The sequence below is a fragment of the Pongo abelii genome, chromosome 14, assembly GCF_028885655.2.
Source record: "Pongo abelii isolate AG06213 chromosome 14, NHGRI_mPonAbe1-v2.0_pri, whole genome shotgun sequence".
NCBI lineage: Eukaryota > Metazoa > Chordata > Mammalia > Primates > Hominidae > Pongo > Pongo abelii.
The window spans coordinates 26,597,849-26,620,213 of record NC_071999.2 but is presented as its reverse complement, the minus strand read 5'-3'; the positions used below and the strand labels follow the sequence as shown (position 1 = coordinate 26,620,213).

Sequence of the window (22,365 nt, the reverse complement as noted above, 5' to 3'; positions counted from 1 at the left end):
TATAACGTTGTTTAAAATGTGGACAATAAAAATAAAAAGCTAGGTATGTTTAATTTTTTTTAGTTAAAGCACTAAAACTTTCTGTAAAGTAACGGGAATTATGAGAGGATCGGACCAGCTGAAGTTTTGTTTTCATCGCGCTGCTCATAATGATGACCTTGGCGCTCCTGTAAGGTTGCCACACCGGCTGCTGCGGGCTGCAGAGGGAACAAAGCCCAGCGCCCTCGGGGACAGGGGTGGGCCGGGAGCAGGAAAGGAGGCCTCTCCCCGACTCGCCCTCCTCCCTCCCCTGCCGGGCTCCAGTTCCTATTACCTGTTCTTCTCGTCTCTGTCAGCCACGCCACTCTTCGGCAGCGAAAGGATCCGCCGCATTGTCTCTGTCCGGTCCCCGCCGGCAGCTCTGCGGAGCCTGTCGAACCCCCTGTCCGGGTCGTGGCGCCTGGGCTGGGAGGAGGCGTGGTCCGCACTCTCACTCGCGGCGCCCGCGCCCGCCTTCCGGGGGCTGAGCCCCAGGGCAGCTCGCCCTTCCCCCTCCTGAAGCCCGACGTCTTCATGGCTCTGTCTACCGGCTTCGGAGACCCGCTGGACTTTTCGCCGCCTCCGGAACCCTATACGAAGAAGCAAATCGCGTCCGCCACAGCCTCCAACCAGGAAACTCCGCGACTCTCAGCCCCTCAGAAGAGAAACAGAGAGGCGCCAAGCAAGGCCGTTACACGGACTGTGCACGCATCTCCGGTGTCCCTGCGCGTGACACAAATTTGGCCCCGAGGGAGCTCTGTGTGCCTGAGTCCCAGGAGCCCTAGAGGCCAGCGACAGCTTGTCACCAGGCCTGCGACGCCAGCGGGCGGGAGTCGGCGGAGCTCAGGACACTGACGACGGGCCTGGGGGAAAGCTGTCCCCACACAGCCTGGGGCCAGAGGAGCGGCATGCCAGGGCCAGACGGAGGAAGACCGCGGGAAGCAGGCTGGACGTGCAGGGAAGGGTCCAGTCCCACCCGCGGGTGCAGGGAACAGCCTGTGGGGAGGGGACCCAGGGCCGCGTGGGAAGAGTCAGGGAGCTTAGGTGTACCGCCCGCGGCAGGAAGAGAGGGGAAGGCTGAGCAGTGAAGGGGTCCCCAAGTCAGCCAAGGCAGAGTTCCCAGGTACGAATTCAGAGCCTGACGGTACTGGGCGGGGAGGTAGCCCCCACCTTCCTGAAGCCCCCTCCTCAGCTCTGCGAGCGTGAGGCTGGGGACGCCTGGGTAGGGCTGACGGTGAGCCCTGGGTGTCCACCCTGCAAGTGCCTAGAGACCCCACACCTCCAGCCTCCCTCTGAATTCAGGGTTCTCTGTCCTGAGGCTGCCCAGGGGAGCCTGGCTGGGGCGAGGTGGGCCGGACATGGGCCTGGGCGAGTCTCACCACAGAGGGGCGCCGCTGAGCAGCCAGGCCCCCCGAGGAGGAGTGGACACTCTCCCGGGAGGCCCTGGGATCCGCCACCCACAAGCACACTTGGAGGCAGCATCCTTGCAGGACTCGCGCCAGGGCCTGGGGCCCTCCAGCCAGCCCAGCACGCCACTGCCCTTCTGTCCCCAGCCACCCGCGAGAGAATCTGGGTCGCCAGGGCCTTGTCCTTCACCAAGGCAAAGCCGGCTCAGCCTCAGAGCCGCAGGCCAGAGCACCTGTCTGCATGAGTGAGCACATGGGTGTTTTTGAGTCTGTGGGTGTCACAGAGAGGAGATCGGGAGCTGCCTGCTCACAGGCACTTTGGGACCCCGAAAGAAAAGGCTGTGCCGAGAGAGTTCTTCCAGTCAGGAGGTTTGGGAATGGGGGAGAAGGGAGTGCCTGGAATTCCGACCTCAGAACTGAGCCTCCGAAGTGGGAAACGGTGGCTCCCCTACGCGCTCAAGGGCCAGGCAGGTGCATCCACCCTGCCTTGCATGGCCCAGGTGTGAGCCGGTGGGCAGAGGTGTGGCCCTGGGTCCAGCTGAGAAGGCTCCTGGATTGACAGGTTGGGGTTGGGGAGTTCTGCCTTCCTGCGTGGCCCAGTGCTGGGAGGGGTAAGGGGTGGGGGTTGGGGTCCTATAGCTGGGTCCTGACCCCTCAGGCCACCCAGACCCTGCCCAGGTGGGCACTCAGGGGTCAGGTGTTCTTAGAAGGAACTAAGCTGGGCAGGGTCAGCGTCCCATTCTGCAGAGGAGGAAGCTGAGGCCCACGAGGTAAACAGTGGGCTGGGAGTGGGCCTGGTAGACCCTAATAGACCCCAACCCCAGGCCACGGAGACCACCTACTGAGGGAGCACCACAAATGCCCCTTAACGGCTGGATCCCCCAGTTTTCATGCAATGGGGTCTACACTGACCCTAGGGTCTCACTGGGGGAGAGCAGGAGGTGGCTTGAGGCTGGGCATGGGTGGCCACAGGGGTATAGACTGGCTGACCCGTGTGCATTGACCGCACTCTCCGTCCCCAAGGTGTCATGAAGACTGGAGATGGGTCTATCAGGACCATCCGCATGATGTCAGCCAAGGATCTCATGGCCTGCCTCTGCCAAGGGAGGACCAGCACCTTGTCCTGAGCACTCCCAGCTTCCCATTGCCTTCAACCTGGCTGCATTCAGCTGCCATGCCCCTACCTCCTGATGTGGCCAGCACCCTCCAGGACTTCATCTCGGTGCACCCAAAGGCCGAGGACGTTGCTGGCCAGCAGGAAATTCCTGGTGCATCCAGGAAGACTTCCAAGAGGTGGTGGAGCAGGGGGCACCACACCCAGACAGCTGTGTGTAATTGTGCAGCTGCGAGCTGCTGCGGGTGCTGGCCGGAGTGCATTCTGTGCACACTGGACTGTGTCACCACAGGCAGGCTGTTGCCGGAGGAGGAACTGTTGGCCGCCAAGGCCTATGTGCCTGGAAACCAGCGGGGCTGCTGCAGGAGGAGGGCTGCAGGATGCTCCAGCTCAGACCCGACTCAGGGTTTTAGAGGGCACAGGGCATAAGGCTGTGGACATAGACAGCCCTACTGCGCAGGAAGAGCATAAACCAGTCAGAGGACATGCATGTGGGCTGCTGTTGCATTCTGGTCTCCTTTGAGGTAGGGAAGGACGTATTTCTTTCTATTTTATGGGTGAGCAAACTGAGGCACAGTGCTGGAGTGATTTCCCACGGCATCGATGGCAGATTTAGCTCCAGGGCTTAGATTTTAGGATCCTGCCTCTCAAATACCGTGATGTATCGTGGGCTTTCTCTCCACAGAAAATTAGAAACTCAGAAATGGAAAGGGAACAATGAAACTTACCCATTCTCCCACTGCTCACATTTCCTTCTGGTCTTTTTGTGTGTGCATATAAAATAGATCTCAGAAAATTGAGTTTGTGCTGTGGATGCCATTTATATCCTACCTTTTATACTCAATGGATCATGAAAATCCCCTTTGTTGCTAATAATATTTCCTGGTAGCCCCATGGCCCATCCTATGCACGTGCTGTTATTCCTTTGGAGAGTCCTAGATTTTTGCTCTTAGTTGTAACACATCATGAGTGATACCCTGTCTCCACGATGTTTTCTCCTTAAGATGGAGACAGATATAGAGCTCCTGGATCAGGAAGCACTGCCACCTGTAGGATCCTTGACTTTAGGAGCTGCCCCCCTAACCATCTGGTCACCTCCCGTCCTCCACCCAGTCCTGATGCTCACTTTGCAAATTCTTTGCCAACCTAATGGGTGCAAATTCTTCTGCCAACCTCAGCTGTTTTGATGAGTACTCCTCTGACTGCTGGAAGATGACAGGAAGGAGTTTTAGCAACGTTAAAACCACTGAGACTGGGGATGTCTTTGGGTCACCATTGATGTCAGCCGCCACCCCACTAAACACACACACACACACACACACACACACACACACACACACACACACACAGTCTCTCTCTCTCTCTCTCTCACTCTTCCTCTGCCTCCCAGGTGCTTAATTTGTATGGCTTTGGTTTGCTGGTGAGGAAGAACTTTCTTCTTTCTTTTATGTGATTTGAGGCCATATATTTGTATCTGGAAATTGTCAAAATTGAGGCTCTGGCTCCTTTTCCTAGTGAGAATTCATGAACACTGCCAGCATTCCTACGTGGACACAGACACATGCCACGTGTAGCCCCTGTGTTACCTTGTTCTGCCTACAAACACACCCGTGGGTCCAGAGCCCAGGAAGGCCATATTGCTAATCCAAATTTTTGTGGAAAAGGAAACTGATGCAGGATCTGCTCAGGGTCAGCCCTGCTGCTGAGCATCGGTGTAACCTCAATTCTGTCATCTGTAAAGTGCCTCCCCGACAAGGCGATGGAGAGATTGAGGGAAAGGTAGGGTCGATGGCTGCACACCGGGAAGTGCAGCTGTGGGTTCTGGGGATGGCATGGCGTGGGGGTCTCTCCAAAGGGACACAGGTCTCTGCAGTCCTGTGGGAAGGAAGCTACCCAGGCCAGGTGCATAGGGACAGGATTTACCTGTGGCCCAATCAGCTGGGTAGGCGAGGGGGTGTGGGGAAGGGGCCAGCCCATCCTGAGCCACTCTCCCCACAGGGAAGCCCCACGGCGTGCACCAGCTGGCCACACTGCCAATGAGTTGGATGTGGAGGACGTATCGCACCTTCTGGTGGCCAACAACCTGGTGGCCACCTGGATGAGGCCCACAAGTCCCTGCTGGTAGCCCTCTCCTGAGAACTCAGATGGCCCCTATGCTGGCACTGCTGGCCTTGCTGTGGCTGGGGAAAGGCTGCTTCTACGATGCCAACCCAACTGGGCTGCAGAGGGCAGGTAGGAGCAGGACTCTTCTCTGAGGAGGGCACAGATCTTCTGTGGCCCTTGCTCTCCACCCCACAGCCTGGGCTTTGGAGCAAGCAAAGCTTGTTCAGCCCTAATTCTGCCACCTGCCACAGGCCCTCACCTTTTGACCTTCAGTCTCCTCATCTGTGTCCTGGTCTTTTGGGTTGTCACGGAAATTAGCTGGAGCAGGTACCCCAGGGCCCAGCAGGTTTCCTGCATACAGTAGGTGCTTTGTATTTGTTTTTGCTGTGGTTTCAATGATATCGGTGAAGGTTTTTGTTTGTGTGTTTTTGTCCCTGTGCCCTTCCATACTATACTCCTTTTCAGGTGAAAGAGGCTATATGTATTTTACATGTTGTACATTACAAGAAAACTCAGAAGAATTCTTTTTACAAAAGGCACAATTCAATTGTATGAACAGAGTCTAACACTCTCTCAGTAATTGTTTGAGCAAAGACATTTTGAAAAAAAGATCAACAAAGATATGTAAAATATAAGTAGCAAAAAATAAAAACTTGATGCCCTTTTAGTTTATGTAATATTTCAACCTTCCTATTTTAAAGTCTAATATTTTATATATGTCCAGTAGATCATGCATTAAATCTAGAATAATTGATGAAATCCTAAGCTGCATGTGTCACAGGATTGTCATCACACAGACCACATTATTTAACCTTAATCTAATTGTCAGAAAAATAGCCTTCATTTGGACATAAAATCACACAGAAAAAATAAACTTCTAAAAACCGATGATGAAAGAAGACATTAAAATGAATATTCTAAAATATTTAAAGGTTATAATTGGTAAAACTATAAATTTGTGGATCCAACAAATGCAGTGCACTAGTTTCCTATTGGTGCTGTAATAAAGGACCACAACCAGTGACTTAAACAACACAAATATAGTATCTTAGAGTTTTGGAGATCAGAATTCTGAAATTGGCTTTAATAAAATCAAGGTATCTACAGAGTGGCATTCTTTGTAGGTGTTCTAAAAGATCGTTCTTTTCCTTGACTGCTCTGGTTTCTAGAGGCCACCTGCATTCCTTGGCTTGTGTCCCCTCCTTCATCTTCAAAGCCAGCAGTATTGCATCTTCACATCTCTCTGAGTCTCTGCTTCTGTCTTCCACTTTTAGCCCATTGTGATTACATTGCATCAATATCTACTACTATATGGACATATTTTGGATGCTGTTATTCTGCCTACCACAAGCAGTATTTAAGGAAATATTAGACTTATAAATGATATATTAGAAGGTAAGAAAGACTGTAAATTAGCGAAATGAGTTTCTAATCTGAGAAATATTAGAAAAAGTCTTCAGAATAAATCCAAACACATTAGTAGATATGAATTGCTAGTAAAAAATCACGGATAAAAAAATTGTAACAGAAATCCAGCAAAGTTCAATAAAGATCAACATCTCTTTAAGTACACTAATAAAAATGGATAATCATCTGTCAAGATTTATCAGGAAAATAGACAATATTAGAAATAAAAGGATGAACATATTAAATTGCTGGAGCTTATGCCAGTAAGAACTTTGTAACACTTTATTTGAAATTCTAAACTATCTGCCTATATCCTCAAAAATACAGCTTACTAAACTTGACTAAATATTAATTATAAAATGTTAATGCTCCTGTAGCTGGTAAATAAACACAATCCATAGCATCTGCTTTGAGTATGATTGGTGAGGAGACAGCAAGGAGCAGGTGCCACGGGAAGGTGTGACTGGCCAGGTGGGTAGGTGTCCTTGAGGAGTCCCATCTGAGCTGGGTCCTGGGTGTGCAAAGTGAGCAGGGAGGAACATTCCAGACAGAAGAGCCTGAAGGTCTGGAGCAGACAGCGTGAGCGCACTGCAGATTTGATGCCCTCATCTGTAGAAAAATGAGTTCTGGGCCTGCCTGGGCATCTGGACCTCAGTTCCAATAGGAGAATCTGTGTGTGTCACTTAAGTTCTCTGAGCTCTGGTGGCTCATGGCTGCTTCCTCTTGTTTTGGGAGTGACTGCCAGGTCCAGGAGGTGCACTTCAATAAGTTCTTGGACAAACTGAGGTAGCAAATCCATGAGGAAATGTGGATTCTCTTGGAGTTCTGGAGGTCAGAATTCTGAAATTGACTTTAATAAAATAACATCAAAGTATATACAGAGTTGCATTCTTTCTAGAGGTTCTAAAATATAAGCAAAGTTTTACCGGCAAATAGTGATATAGTGAAGTTTTCCCTGGAAAAGGTCAAACATTTTCTGAAGAACATAAAATCCAGGTAGGCTGACCAGACCCCAAAAGGCAGAAGGAACTAGCCTGAAATTCATATCCAGGGTCACAGGCAGCCTGCTTAGGAGCCAGGGGCTTGCCCTGCAAGCTTAAAAGGAATATTTTGTCTCCAACTTTGGAAAGTGTTATGGCTCTTTGTAGCTCTGTTCTCAGTCAACCCAGAAGATTCCAAGAAGAATTTTGAGAATTTATGGAGGGAAGTTTTAAGGCAATTTAGTTTAAAGGTCAAGAGCATGGACCTCCCCTTAAACAATTTAAATATATGTGCTTTTTGTTTTTTTTTTGAAAAGGCAAAGTCATCATATAGAAACGTTCCCTTTATTCCTGCAGAAATTTGGTTATGAGCACACACGCATGCGTGTGCCACACACACACACACACACACACACACACACACACACACACACAATCCTTTAACTTACATTTTTTGGTCCAGGGTTTTATTAACAAGATAAAATATTACAAGGTGAAATATATACACATACACACATATACATATATATATATACACACACACATACATATATGATGTTTATATACATATTGGATCATACTATGCAACTTATTCTGTAACTGCAGACATATTTCAATTTTAAATAATCATGAATAATTCATTCATATGGAGGCTTTATAATGATCTATCCCCAACTGATTACCTTTTTTATTGGTTCCAATTTCTAAGTATTACAAACAGTTTTCTGTGAACTTTCTTGTATCTTTGGGCTTTTGTACAACTAGTTCTGTAAGAACCAATCACAGAATGGAATTTCACTACTAAATGATTGTAGTACTTAGAGTCTTAGATCGGAGGTCCCTGTTCAGAATGCTAATAAATGCTCCTTATGCCAGCTTCCTAAATTGAGTGATCAGTCCATGCAGGATAGTTTTCGAAATTAAGAAACTGTGAGTATAAAACATGTTTCTTTCCATTCTTAGGCTCAGGAGTTTATTAACAAGGTGAAATATTATAAGAAAGAATTTTGGAAGACACTATACAGTCAAATATTGTAGAGTCCAGTCCCAGTTGTAATTATCATAAGAACAGAAAGTGTGCACTTGATCAGCTTCTGATAGGCATTCTGGGTCAAGGGTAGATCCGTAACTTTACACATAGACTAACAGAAGAGAATGGAGAATCCAGAAACTAATTTCAGCATCTATGGGTAATTGACTTTTCACAGCATTGCCAGGAAAAATTCAATGGAGAAAAAACACTCTTTTTGACAAATGGTGCTGGGATAATGATAGCCACATACAAAAGAGTGAGGTGATGTTCTTACATGACAGCGTATACAACAATTAACTCAAAATGAATTAAAAACCTTAACATAAATGTTAAAATTCTTTTTTTTTTTTTTTGAGACGGAGTCTCGCTGTCGCCCAGGTTGGAGGGCAGTGGCGCGATCTCGGCTCACTGCAGGCTCCGCCCCACGGGGTTCACGCCATTCTCCTGCCTCAGCCTCCCGAGTAGCTGGGACTACAGGCGCCCGCCACCTCGCCTGGCTAATTTTTTGTATTTTTAGTAGAGACGGGGTTTCACCCTGTTAGCCAGGATAGTCTCGATCTCCTGACCTCGTGATCTGCCCGCCTCGGCCTCCCAAAGTGCTGGGATTACAGGCGTGAGCCACCGCTCCCGGCCAGTGTTAAAACTCTTAAAAGAAAACATAGAAATAAATCTCCATGACCTTTGATTTGACAATGGAGTCCTAGATATAGCACTGAAAGCACAAGAAACAAGAGGAAAAATACATAAATTGGACTTCATCAAAATTAAAAACTAGAATCCATAAGAAAACATTATGAAGACAGTAAAAAGACAAGTTTGTAGTTTAGATTTATTTTAATCTGTCATCTATCTATCTATCTATCTATCTATCTATCTATCTATCAATCAATCATGCTTTGAATTGCTGCCCTGGCCCAGTTTTATTTGCTCTTTATTTTTCAACTTTTATTTTAGATTCAGAGGGTACATGTGCAAATTTTTACTTGGGTAAATGGCATGATGCTAAGGTTTGTGGTATGAATACCCCCACCACCCAAATACCAACCATACTACCCAACAGTTAGAATTTCAACCCTCACCACCACCCTCCCTTTCCCCGCTAGTAGGCCACATTATCTTTTGTTTCCATCTTTATGACCATGAATACCTGATGTTTAGCTCCCACTTATAAGTGAGAATATGCGGTATTTGGTTTTCTGTTCCTGTGTTAATTTGCTTAGGATAATGGCCTCCAGCTGCATCCATGTTGCTGCAAAGAACATAATTTTGTTCTTTTTATGGCTGTGTAGTATTCCATGAAGTATACGTACCACATTTTCTTTATCCAATTCGCTGTTGATGGGCACCTAGGTTGATTCCATGTCATTGCTATTGTGAGTAGTATTGTGATGAACATGTGAGTGCATGTATGAGTTTTTGGTAGAATAATTGGTTTTCTTTTGGATATATACTTAGTAATGGGGTTGCCAGATTGACTGGTAGTTCTCAGTTCTTTGAGAAATCTGCAAACTGATATCCACAGTAGTTGAGTAGTTAAACTAATTTACATTCCCACCAACAGTGTGTAAGTGTTCCTTTTTCTCCACAACCTCACCAACATGTTATTTTTTTATTTTTTTGTAATAGCGATTCTGACTGGTGTGAGATTGTATCTCATTGTGCTTCTAATTTACATTTCTCCGATGATCAGTGATGATGAGCATTTTTTCATATGTTTGTTTGCCACTTGTACGTATTATTTTGAGAAGTATCTGTTCATGTATTCTGACTGTTTTTGAATGGGGTTATTTATTTTTTGCTTGTTCAGTTACTGAAGTTCTTTACAGATTCTGGATATGTGACCTTTGTTGGATGCGTAGTTTGTGAATATTTTTCCCATTCTGTACATTGTCTATTTACTCTGCTGAAAGTTTCTGTTGCTATGCAGAAGCTCTTTAGTTTAATTAGGTCTACTTATCAGTTTTTATTTTTATTGCAATTCCTTTTGAGGACTTAACCCTAGCTTTCCCAAGGCTGATGTCCAGAATAGTGTTTCCTGGGTTTTCTTCTAGGATTCTGTTAGTTTGAGGTCTCACATTTAAACCTTTAATTCATCTTGAGTTAATTGTTGTACAAATGGTAAAAGGTAGGGTCCAGTTTCTTTCTTCTGCGTATGGCTAGCCAGCTATCCCAGCACCGTTTATTGAATAGGATATCCTTCCCCCATTGCTTGTTTTTGTCCACTTTGTTGAAGATTAGATGATCAAAGGTCTGGGGCTTTATTCCTGAGCTCTCTGTTCTGTTCCATTGGTCTATGTGTCTGTTTTTGTACCAGTAGCATGTTGTTTTGGTTACTGTAGCCTTACAGTATAGTTTGAAGTTGGGTAATGTGATGCCTCTAGTTTGGCTTTTTACTTAGGTTTGTTTTGGATCTTTGGGATCTTTTTTGGTTCCATATGAATTTTAGAAGAGTCGTTTCTAATTCTGTGAAAAATAGCATTGATAGTTTGATAGAATAGAATTTTAAGTTGCTTTGGCAGTATGGCCAAATTTTAACAATTTTATTTCTTCGAATCCATGGGCATGGAATTTTTTATTTGTTTGTTATCTATGATTTCTTTCAGCAGTGTTTTGTAGTTCTCCTTATAGAGATCTTTCACCTCCTTGGTTAGATGTATTCCTAGAGATTACTTCTTTTGTGGCTATTGTAAAGGAGATTGCATTCCTGATTGGGCTCTCAGCTCATATATTACTGATGTATAGAACTGCTACTGATTTTCATTTTTGATTTTCATTGATTTTCTACTGTGAAATTTAATGAAGTTGTTTATCACTTCTAGAAGCCTTTTGGTGAAGTCTTCAGGGTTTTAGGTATAGAATTATGTCATCAATAAAGAGAAATAGTTTGACTTCTTCTTTTTCTACTTGGATGCCTTATGTTTCTTTCTCTTGCCTGATTGCCCTGGCTAGGACTTCTAGTATGACACTGAATACGAATGGTGAGAATAGGAATCCTATTTTGTTGTAGTTCTCAAGGGGACTGCTTCCAGCTTTTGCCCATTCCATATAATGTTGGCTGTGGGTTTGTCATAGATGGCCCTTATTATTTTGAGGTATGTTTCTTTGATGCCTACTTTGTTGAGGGTTTTTAACATGAAGGGATGTTGAATTTTATCAAAAGCTTTTTCTACATCCATTGAGATGATCCTATAGGTTTTGTTTTTAATGTTTATGTGGTAAATCGCATTTATTGATTTGCATATGTTGAAACAAACTTGATTCCAGGAATCAAAACTACATTTTTATGGTGAATTAACTTTTGGATGTGCTGCTAGATTAAGTTCACTAGTATTAATATTTTGTTGAGAATCTTTGTGTATAAGTTCATCAGGGATATTGGCCTGTAGTTTTCTTTTTTTGTTGTGTCTTTGCTAGGTTTTGATATCAGGATGATGCTGACTTCATAGATGAGTTAAGGAGGAGTTTCTCTATTTTTTGGAATAGTATCAGTAGAATTGGTATCAGCTGTTCTTTGTACATCTGGTAGAATTCAGCTGTAAATCCATCTAATCCTGGACTTTTTTTGCTTAGTAGGTTTTTATTCCTGCTTCAATTTTGCAACTCAAGATTGGTCAGTTCAGGGTTTCAGTTTCTTCCTGATTCATTCTTGGGAGGTTGTGTGTTTCCAGGAATTTATCAGTTTCCTCTAGAATTCCTAGTTTGTGTGCATAGAGGTGTTAATAATAGTCTGAAGATCTTTATATTTCTGTGGATTCAGTAGTAATGTCATCTTTGTCATTTCTGATTGTGCTTCTTTTGGTCTTCCCGTTTGTTACTTTGTTAATATAGCTAGCAGACTATCAATTGTGTTTGTATTTTCTGTGAACAAACTTTGGGTTTTGTTGATCTTTTGTACAAATTTTTGCTTCTCAATTTCATTCAGTTATGCTCTGATTTTATTTATTTTCTTCTACTAGCTTTGGGGTTAATTTGTTCTTTTCTATCTAGTTCCTTTGGTGCAATGTTAGACTGTTAATTTGTGATTTTTTCTATCCCCTTGGTGTAGGCATTTAGCACTATAAACTTTCCTCTTGATACTGCTTTTGCTGTATCCCAGATATTTTGGCATGTTCTGTCCTGTTTTCATTAATTTGAAAGAATTTTTGATTTCTGCTGTAATTTTATTGTTTACTCAAAAGTCATTCAGGAGCAAGTTGTTTAATTTTCATATAATTGTGTGGTTTTGAGAGATATTCTTGGTGTTGAATTTATTGTCCTGTGGTCTGAGAGTATAGTCTAATTTCTATTTTTTAAATTTATTAAGAGTTGCTTTATGGACAAGCATGTGGTCAATCTTATAATATGTTCTATATGCAGATGAGAAGAATGTATATTCTGTGTTTGTTAGGTAGAGTACTACTAACATAAAAACACTTAAGTACATCGTCCAATGACTCTATCAAGCAACTGCACAACTGAGTCTACAAAACAATGACAGGATAAACATCTCACATATCCATATTAACCTTCAATGTAATTGGTCTAAATGCCCTACTTAAAAGGGACACAGTGGTAATTTGGATAAAACAATAAGACTATTAGGTCAAATTCGTCAAGTGTCAAGTTTAAGTCCAGAATTTCTTTGTTAGTTTTCACCACAATGATCCATTTAAAGCTGTCAGTAGGATGTTGAAGTTCCCCACTATTAGTGTGTGGCTAAGTTTTTTTGCGGGTTTAGAAGTATTTGTTTTATGGATCAGAGTGCCCCAATGTTTATCTCCATGTCTTCGGAACCAATGAACGTCCCAGCATACTACAGATGCCCAATAAATGTTCAAAAAGTGAATACAAAAAGGAATGAATGTGTAAGAATGTCTTTGTATGCCCTGGAGGCTAGCTCATAAGGAGCAGACTTCTGCCTTTCTTCACTCTACTGTTGAGGCAGATGCCCTTCTTTTTTGTAGTGTGTGTGGCTGACCTGTTCACCCAGTGAGTTTTACCCAGTGGGGGTTACCAGCATCATCAATAGCAGACCCCTTTTTTCCCTGCTCCTGGGTAGCAACTGTGAAGGAAAAGGCAGGAGCTGAACCCAGGGTAGCTGTATCCAAACCAACCGGAGGGCTGCTGGGGAGGAGCAAAAGAAAGTGAAGTCCCTCCTCATGAGGGACTGGGCCTGGGTCCCAACACGCCAGGACTGTGAACAGAGCATGTTAATCCTTAGTGGCTGTTTTTGAGCCCTTGGTGATTAATTTCCATTGAAGATTAAGATCCAACAGGGGGAAAAAAGTCAATGGCTAATCTACTATGCTCCTGGGGTAACATACTTCATATGCTTCTAATGATTACTTCCTACCTGAGCATTCTAGAAGCTAAGTGGACCTGAATCACAGAGAGCATTCCCAGTTGGGCTCATATAAGTGAGGACCAAGCTGTGAGGGCGGACACAGGAGCCTCCTATTCAGCAGGCAAACAACATGCATGAAGTCCCCAAGGCCTGAGCTTGTGCCTCTCAGAGGTTTTTCTTGGCAATAATCTGCACACTTCAGTCTGCAGAAGACAGAGATTCTCTAATCCATCCTTTCCAGAGCTAAAATCCCCTACACAAGTCCCCCAGTGATGACCGGATTAACCTGGACATATGTAGCCATCCAATGGGTTCATTTTGCCCAGTGCCCAGGTACAGCTGACTTGTTAAGACACGGGAATGCAATAGAGAAAATTTAATTCATGCAGAGCTGGCTGAATGGGAGACCAGTTTTATTATTAGTCAAATTAGTCTCCCTGGAAACTCAGTGACTAGGGTTTTTAAAGGATAGTTTGGTCAGTAGGGGGCCAGGAAGAAGGAAGTGCTCATCAATTGGGTCACACATGAAGATGTAGGGAGCTGAAGCTGTCCTCCTGCACTGAATAGGTTCCTGGGTGGGGGTCTCAGGACCAGTTGGTAGGTCTGGGTGAAGTCAGTCTTCAGCAATGCAAAAACCTGAAAAGATATATTAAAAGACCAGTCTTAGGTTCTACAATAGTGATGTTATCTGCAGGAGTAATTAGAAGCTGCAAATCTTGTGATCTTTGGAATAATGGCTGGTAACTGTTTATGTCTACACCTTAGCAGAATTCAGACTTCCCTCATGCTCACAACCTGACAGGCTCTCATTAGATTTACAAAGGCAGTCAATTTGGGGGAAAAGTTTAGTTTATTTAAACTATAAACTAAATGTCTCCCAAAGTTATCTCGACACAAGCCCAGGATTGAGTAAAGGCAGTTGGAGGTTAAAGGCAACATGATAATTGGGTAGATTAAATCTCATTAACTGTCATAATTCTCTCACTGTTAAAATTTTTGCAATGGCTGTTTCACCTACTTCTCCAACTAAAAAACGTTTTGTACAAGTTCAGAAAAAAACTTTTCAGAGACAAGTTAGTGCTTCCAGGAAAATATGCATATATAGCCCTAAATGCTAAAAGCAAGATATGGCACAAAATAATGTATGATGTGCTGTTTTATTTCACTGAATTCAACGTGTATTAACTAAGAGAAGTTCCCAAGATGCATCTCGTCAAATCTCAGAAAACACAATTCTGAGCATAGTAGGCCCACACAGAAAATGAGAGTATCTACCCTGAAAGTTAAATGCAAGCTTTGTGCCAAAAACCTATATTATGTGCTATTTTCTTTCAATAAAATAAACATGTTTTGACATTGATCACTTTTCAAACACACATTTTGTAAAAGCTCAGAAAAAAATATTTCAAAGCCTAGTTAGTGCTTCCAGAAATATAAGCATATACAGCCCTAAATGCTAAAAGCAAGACATGGCACACAAATAATATACGATGTGCTGTTTATTTCACTGAATTCAACATACATTAACTAAGGTCAGTTTTCAGGGACACATCTTGACAAATCTCAAGAAACACAAATTCTGAGCAAAGTAGGACCACACAGAAAATGGGAATATCTAGCCCTGAAATGTAAATGCAAGCTTCGTGCCAAAAATTTAGACAATGTGCTGTTTTATTTCACTGAATTCAACATGTTTTGACATTGACCACTTTTCAAAAACACGTTTGTACAAGCTCAGAAAGAAACATCTTGGAACCCAGTTAGTGCTTCCAGGAAAATAGGCATATATAGCCCTAAATGCTGAAAGTAAGACATGGCACAAAAACAATGTATGATCTGTTGTTGTTTTTTCACTGAATTCATCATGTATTAACTAATAGCAGTTTTCAAAGACACATCTCGTCAAAACTCAAAAAACACAATTCAGAGCATAATAGCCTCACACAAAAAATGCGAGTATCCAGCTCTAAAATATAAATGCAAGCTTTGTTCCAAAAACCTAGATTATTTGCTGTTCTCTTTCATTGAATTCAACATGTGTTGACATTGATCACTTTTCAAAAACCCATTCATACAAGGTCAGAACAAAGCATTTCAGAGCCCAGTTAGCGTCTCCAGGAAGATACGCGTATACAGCGCTAAATGCTAAAAGCAAGATAGCAACAGAAATAATGTATGATGTGCAGTTTTCTTTTACCGAACTCAACATGTATTAACTAGGAGCAGTTTTTAAAGACATATCTTGTCAAATCTCATAAAACACAATTTTGAACTTAGTAGGCCCACAGAAAAAATGCGAATATCTAGCTCTAAAAGGTAAACACAAGCTTTGTTCCAAAAACCTAGATGATGTGCTGTTTTTGTTCATTTAATTTGACATGTTTTGACATTGATCACTTTTCAAAAACACACTTTGTGCAAGCTCAGAAAAAGATATTTCTGTGCCAGTTAGTGCTTCCTGGAAGATAGGCATAAAAGCCCTAAATGCTAAAAGAAAGATATGGCACACAAATAATGTATGATGTGCTGGTTTCTTTCACTGAATTCAACATGTATTAACTAAGAACAGTTTCCAAAGACACATACTGTCAAGTCTCAGAAAACACAATTCTGAGCACAGTAGGCTTACACAGAAAATGTGAATATCTAGCTGTCAAAGATAAACACAAGCTTTGTGCCATAAACCTAACTTATGTGCTGTTTTCTTTAACTGAATTCAACATGTTTTGACATTGATCACTTTTTAAACACACATTTTGTACAATCTCAGAAAATAACATTTTGAAGCCTAATTAGCACATCCAGTAAGAAATACACATGCATCTCTAAATGCTAAGAGCAAAATATGACATGCAAATAATGTATGATATGCTGCTTCATTTCACTGAATTCAACATGTATTAACTAACAGCAGTTTTTAAAGACACATCTTGTCAAATTTCAGAAAACATAATTCTGAGCATAGTAAGCCCACAGAGAAAATGTGAATATCTAGCCCTAAAAGCCAATAGCAAACTTCTGCCTAAATTAATTATGTTGTGCTGTTTTCTTTCACTAAATTAAATAAATTCTTATTTGGAACAATTGTCAAACCTACGTTATATAGAAGCTAAAAAACACACACTTTAGCCCATGTAGCCCTTATAGAAAGATATGAATAACCAGCTCTAGTATTAAAAAAAAGCAAGCTTTGTGCCAAAATATTACATGATATGCAGGGTTTTTTTACTGAATTCCACGTTTTGCTTTTGAACATTTTTCTAAACTACATTTTGTACGAGCTCAGAGCAAACATTTCTGAGCCAAGTTAGCCTTTAAAGGCACGTAGACATAACCAGCTCTAAATGCTAAAAGATGTGGCACACATATACGGTATAATGTGCTGCTTTCTTTCACTGAATTCAACAGGCTTTTATTTGAAGAGCTTTCAAAAACACGTTTTTTCCAAGCTCAGAAGAAACATTTCTGAGCCCAGTTAGTCTTTTTATGCAGTTATGCAAATCCAGCCCTAAATGCTAAAGCAAGATATGGCACACAAATACTGTATGATGTGCTATCTTTTTTGATGAATTCAACATGTTTAGACATTGGTCACTTTTCAAATTGTGTTGAATCTCTGACTACACAATTCTGTGCATACTAGGCCCTCAAAGAAAATGCGAATATCCAGCTGTAAAAGCTAAAAGAAAATTTGTGTCAAAATAATTTATGATGTGCTGTATTCTTTGACAAAAGATAATATGTTTACACTTAACAGTTTTCTTTTTCTTTTTTTTTTTTTTTTTGAGACAGAGTCTCGCTCTATCCCCCAGGCTGGAGTGCAGCGGCGCGATCTTGGCTCGCTGCAAGCTCCGCCTCCCAGGTTCACGCCCTTCTCCTGCCTCAACCTCCCTAGTAGCTAGGACTACAGGCACCCGCCAACACACCCGGCTAATTTTTTGTATTTTTAGTAGAGACGGGGTTTCACCATGTTAGCCAGGATGGTCTCGATCTCCTGACCTCATGATCCGCCCGTCTGGGCCTCCCAAAGTGCTGGGACTACAGGCGTGAGCCACCTTGCCCGGCACTTAATACAGTTTTCAAACGTAAGTTTTGTTAACACACAGAACACAAATTTGCGAACCCAGTGGACTCTAATAAAAGACTATAAATATGCACACGTAAAAGCTGAGAACAAGTTTTGTGCCAAAAATCCTTATGATGTGTTGTTTTGTTTCACTGAATTAAACACATTCTTACTTAGAACAGTTAGTAAAACCACGTTTTTAGACCTAAGAAGAGACACGCTTGAACCCACTCAACTTTCAAATAAAAACGTGAATATTCAGACATAGTAAATATAAGAAAGGTTTGTGCCAAAATCGTCTATGATATGGAGTTGTCTTTCACTGTCTTTTTGAGACAGAGTCTTGCTCTGTCGCCCAGGCTGGAGTTCAGTGGTGCAATCTCCGCCCAGTGTAGCTGGGACTACAGGCGCCCACCACCACGCCTGGCTAATTTTTTGTATTTTTAGTAGAGACAGGGTTTCACCGTGTTAGCCAGGATGGTCTCAATCTCCTGGCCTCGTGATCCGCCTGCCTCGGCCTCCCAAAGTGCTGGGATTACGGGGGTGAGCCACCGCGCCCAACCAGCACATCATCAAGTTTTTTGGCACAAAGGTTGCTTTTAGCTATTAGGGCTGGGTATTCATATTCTGCTATGAGTGCCCACTGGGTTCATAAATGACTGTTCTGAAGGCCTACAAAACCTGTGTTTGAAAATGATTCTATATGAAAACATGATGAATTTCCTCAAAGAAAACAGCCCATCCTAATGAATTTAGGCACAAATCTTGCTTTTAACTTTTAGGACTGGATATTCACATTTTCTGTGAGGGCCTGTTGTACTCAGAATTGTGTTGACTGAGATTCGACAAGACAAGTCTTTGAAAACTGCTCCACATGAAAACAGGTTGAATTCAGTGAAAGAAAACAGCACATCATAAAGGATTTTTGGCACAAAGCTTGCTTTTAGCTTTAGGGCTGGATATCTATATTTTCCTGAGTGCCCACTGGGCTCAGATATGTCTTTTCTGAGCTTCTACATAATGTGTATTTGAAAACTGTTCTAGGTAAAAACATGTTGAATTCAGTGAAAAAAAAAAACCCAAAACATCATCAAGTTCTTTGGAAAAAATCTTGTTTTCCATTTTTAAGGCCGAATATTCTTATCTTCATAAGGGATCTCACTGGGCTCAAGAGTGTCATTTTTTAGTTTCTATGAAACGAGTGTTTGAAAACATTTTTAATTAAAAATGTGTGGAATTCTATTAGAGAAAACAACACATCATAAAGTATTTTAGCCCAAAATTTGCTTTTAGCAGTTGGGATTGGAAATTCATATCTTCCTATGAATGCCTACAGGGCTCAGAAATGTTTGATCTCAGTTTGTACAAAACAAATTTTAAAAAACTGTTCTCAGGCAAAACATGTTGAATTCAGTGAAACAAAACAGCACATTATATAGTTGGTTTTTTTTGTTTTTTTTTTGTTTTTGGCACACAAAGCTTGCTTTCAGTTTTTAGACCTGGATATATCACATCTAGGAAGATATGCATATACAACCCTAAATGCTAAAAGCAAGATATAGCACACAAATAATATTTGATATGCTGTCTTTCTTACACCAAATTCAACATATAGTAACTAAGGGCTGTTTTCAAGGACACATATTGTCAAATATTTTTAAAAACACAATTTTAAGCACAAAAGGCCCTCAGAAAAAATGAGAATATCTATCCCTGAAAGGTAAATGCAAGCTTTTTGCCAAAAACCAAAATGTTGTCTTGTTTACTTTCACTGAATTTATCATGTTTTGATGCTGATCGCTTTCCAAAATTTGTTTGTACAAACTCAAAAAATAACATTTTGAAGCCCAAGTAGTGCTTCTAGAAAGATATGCATATATAGCCCTAAATGCTAAAAGCAATATATGGCAAACAAATATTGTATGATGTGCTGTTGTCTTTCACTAAATTTAACATGTATTAACTAAGAGCAGTATTCAAAGACACATCTTGTGAGATCTCAGAAAACACAATTTTTAACTTAGGTGGCACAAACAGAAAATGCAAACATCTAGCCCAGAAAGGTGGACACAAGCTTTGTGCCAAAAATCTAGATGATGTGCTGTTTTTCTCACTTAATTTAATATGTTTTGACATTAATCACTTTTCAAAAACTCGTTTTGTACAGGCTCATAAAATAAAGTTTGGAAGCCAAGTTAGTGATTCCAGAAAGATATGCATATACAGCCGTACATGCTAAAAGCAAGATATGACACACAAATAATGTATGATGTGCTGTTTTGCTTCACTAATTCAACATGTATTAACTAAAAGCACTTTTCAAAGACACATCTTGTAAAATCTCAAAAAACACAATTCTGTGCATAGTAAACCCACAAGGAGAATGCAAATATCTAGCCCTGAGAGTGATCGCTAATTTGTGCCAAAAACCTAGATGATGTGCTGTTTTGTTTCACTGAATTCAATGTTTATTAACTAAGAGCAGTTTTCAGAAACACGTTTTCAAGTCAGAAAACAATTCTGAGCACAGTAGTCTTACACAAAAAATGCGAATATCTAGCCGTCAAAGGTAAACACAAGCTTTCTGCCAAAAACCTATATTATGTGCTGTTTCTTTCATGGAGTTCCACATGTCTTGACATTGAACACTTTTTAAACACACGTTTTCTACAAGCTCCGAAAACAACATTTCCAAGCACAGTTAGCACTTCCAGGAATGTATGCATACACAGTCCTAAATGCTAATAGCAAGATATGGCGCACAAAATATGTATGATCTGCTATTTTGTTCACTGAATTCAACATGTATTAACTAAGAACATTTTTCAAAGATCATCTTGTCAAATCTCAGAAAACCTAATTCTGAGCATAGTAGGCCCACACAGAAAGTGCGAATATCTAGCTCTAAAAGGTAAACACCAGCTTTGTGCCATAAACCTAAATGATGTGCTGCTTTCTGTCAATAAATTTAAGACGCTTTTACATTGATCACTTTTCAAAAACACATTTTGTACAAGCTCAAATACCATTTCAGAGCCCAGTTAGCACTTCTGGGAAGATATGCATGTACAGCTATGAATGCTAAAAGCAAGACATGGCACCCAAAATATAAGTCATGTGCAGTTTTCTTTTGCTGAATTCAACATGTGTTAACTGAGAGCAGTTTTCAAAAACCCATCTCAGAAAACACAATTGTCGAAAACACATCTAGAAAACAGATCTCAGAAAACACAACTTCAAGCTTAGTAGGCCAACAAAGAAAATGCAAATATCTAATCATAAAGGGTAAACGTAAGCGGTGTGCCAAAAACCTAGATGATGTTCTGGTTTCCTTCACTTGATTCTACATGGTATAGCAGTTCTCAAAGACGCAGCTTGTCAAATCTCAGAAAAAACAATTCTGAGCATAGTAGGCCCTAAAAGGTAAATGCAAGCTATGTACCAAAACCCTACCTGATATGCTGTTTTTTTCCACTGAATTCAACATGTTTTGACATTGATTCATTTTTAAAAGCACGTTTGTACACACTCAGAAAAAAACTATTAAAAGCCTAGTTAGAACTTTCAGGAAGATATGAAAATACAGCCCTAAATGCTAAAAGCAAGATATGGCACACAAATAATGTCTAATACACTGTTTTTTTTTTCCACTAAATTCAACATGTATTAACTAATAGCAGTTTTCAAATACACAACTTGTCAAATCTCAAACAACACAATTCTGAGCATAGTAGGCCCACACAGAAAATGCAAATATCTAGCTCCGAAAAGTAAATGAAGGCTGTGTGCCAAAAATCTAGATGATGTGCTGCTTTCTTTCACTGAACAGAACATGTTTAGACATTGATCCTTTTTTTAAACAATGTTTCAGACAACTTTAAAAAAAGTATTTCTGAGCCCACTTTGTACTTTCAGGAAGATATGCATATACATCCCTAAATGCTAAAAGCAAGATATAGCACACAAATAATATATGATGTGCTGTTTTCTTTCACTGAATTTAGTATGTATTAACTAAGAGCAGTTTAAAAAAACACGTCCTGTCAAATATCAAAAAACTCAATTTTGAGCATATTAGGCCCACACAGAAAATGCAAATATCTTGCCCTAAAAAGTAAATGCTAGCTTTTTGGTGAAAAATTAGATGATGTGCTATTTTCTGTAACTGAACTCATTCCATATGCTTCAAAGAAAATGCTAAACTGACACAGCTATAGATCAAACACTTGATGCACCACTTCCTTTTGACCCCCATGTCCTCACCGCCTGCTTCTTTGTTTGATGACCAATAAATAGTGTGGGCTCCCAGAGCTCGGGGCCTTCACAGCCTCCATACTAGTGTCAGCCCCCTGGACCCACTTTATGCACCCTTAACTTATCTTGTCTTATTCATTTGACTCCGCCGGACTTCGTAGCCCCCACAGTCTGGGATTGGGCCTGATCACCCCAACAAATAATGAGTTGATGGGTGCAGCAAACAAACATGGCACATGTATACCTATGTATCAAACCTGCACGTTGTGCACATGTACCCTAGAACTTAAAGTGTAATAGAAAAGTAAGAACAAAGAAAATGTGTCTTTAAAAAGTGACCAATGTAGAAACATGTTGAGCTCAGTTACAGAAAATAGCATGATAAAACGTGTTTTTGAAAAGTGATCAATGAGAAATTATGGCTGGGTGCAGTAGCTCAGATCTGTAATCCCAGCACTTTGGGAGGCCAAGGTGGCAGATCACTTGAGGCCAGGAGTTTGAGACCAGCCTGGCCAACATGATAAAACCCCATCTCTACTAAAAATACAAAAAATTATCTGGGCATAATGGCGCACACCTGTAATCCAAGCTACTTAGGAGGCTGAGACACAAGAAATCACCTGAACCCTGGAGGCAGAGGTTGCAGTGATCTGAAATCATG

General features: G+C 41.6%; 3 protein-coding genes across 6 annotated transcripts in view; 2 read left to right on the top strand and 1 right to left on the bottom strand.

The window, feature by feature from the left end:
* Positions 1–327: 327 nt before the first annotated feature.
* Positions 328–3,338, top strand: LOC134759825 (uncharacterized). Its single transcript, XM_063714747.1, has 2 exons — positions 328–1,669; positions 2,448–3,338. The coding sequence occupies exons 1-2, from the start codon at positions 1,377–1,379 to the stop codon at positions 2,965–2,967; spliced, it is 813 nt and encodes a 270-aa protein (XP_063570817.1). The 5' UTR covers positions 328–1,376; the 3' UTR covers positions 2,968–3,338.
* The window catches only part of LOC100450382 (protein mono-ADP-ribosyltransferase PARP4), a 74,915-nt gene continuing 55,410 nt past the window's right edge, over positions 2,861–22,365 (top strand). For 2 of the 3 annotated variants that reach the window (XM_063714730.1, XM_063714731.1), the window contains exon 1: positions 2,861–3,062. In XM_063714730.1, coding sequence (XP_063570800.1) covers positions 3,028–3,062 — 35 coding nt within the window. In that variant the 5' untranslated portion in view covers positions 2,861–3,027. The remainder of the gene's footprint in view (positions 3,063–22,365) is intronic. The other variant, XM_063714732.1, reaches the window with a different exon arrangement.
* Positions 13,781–22,365, bottom strand: part of LOC100460674 (mitochondrial intermediate peptidase-like) — a 171,778-nt gene continuing 163,193 nt past the window's right edge. For both annotated transcript variants that reach the window (XM_063714719.1, XM_063714723.1), the window contains one exon: positions 13,781–14,020. In XM_063714719.1, coding sequence (XP_063570789.1) covers positions 13,862–14,020 — 159 coding nt within the window. In that variant the 3' untranslated portion in view covers positions 13,781–13,861. The remainder of the gene's footprint in view (positions 14,021–22,365) is intronic.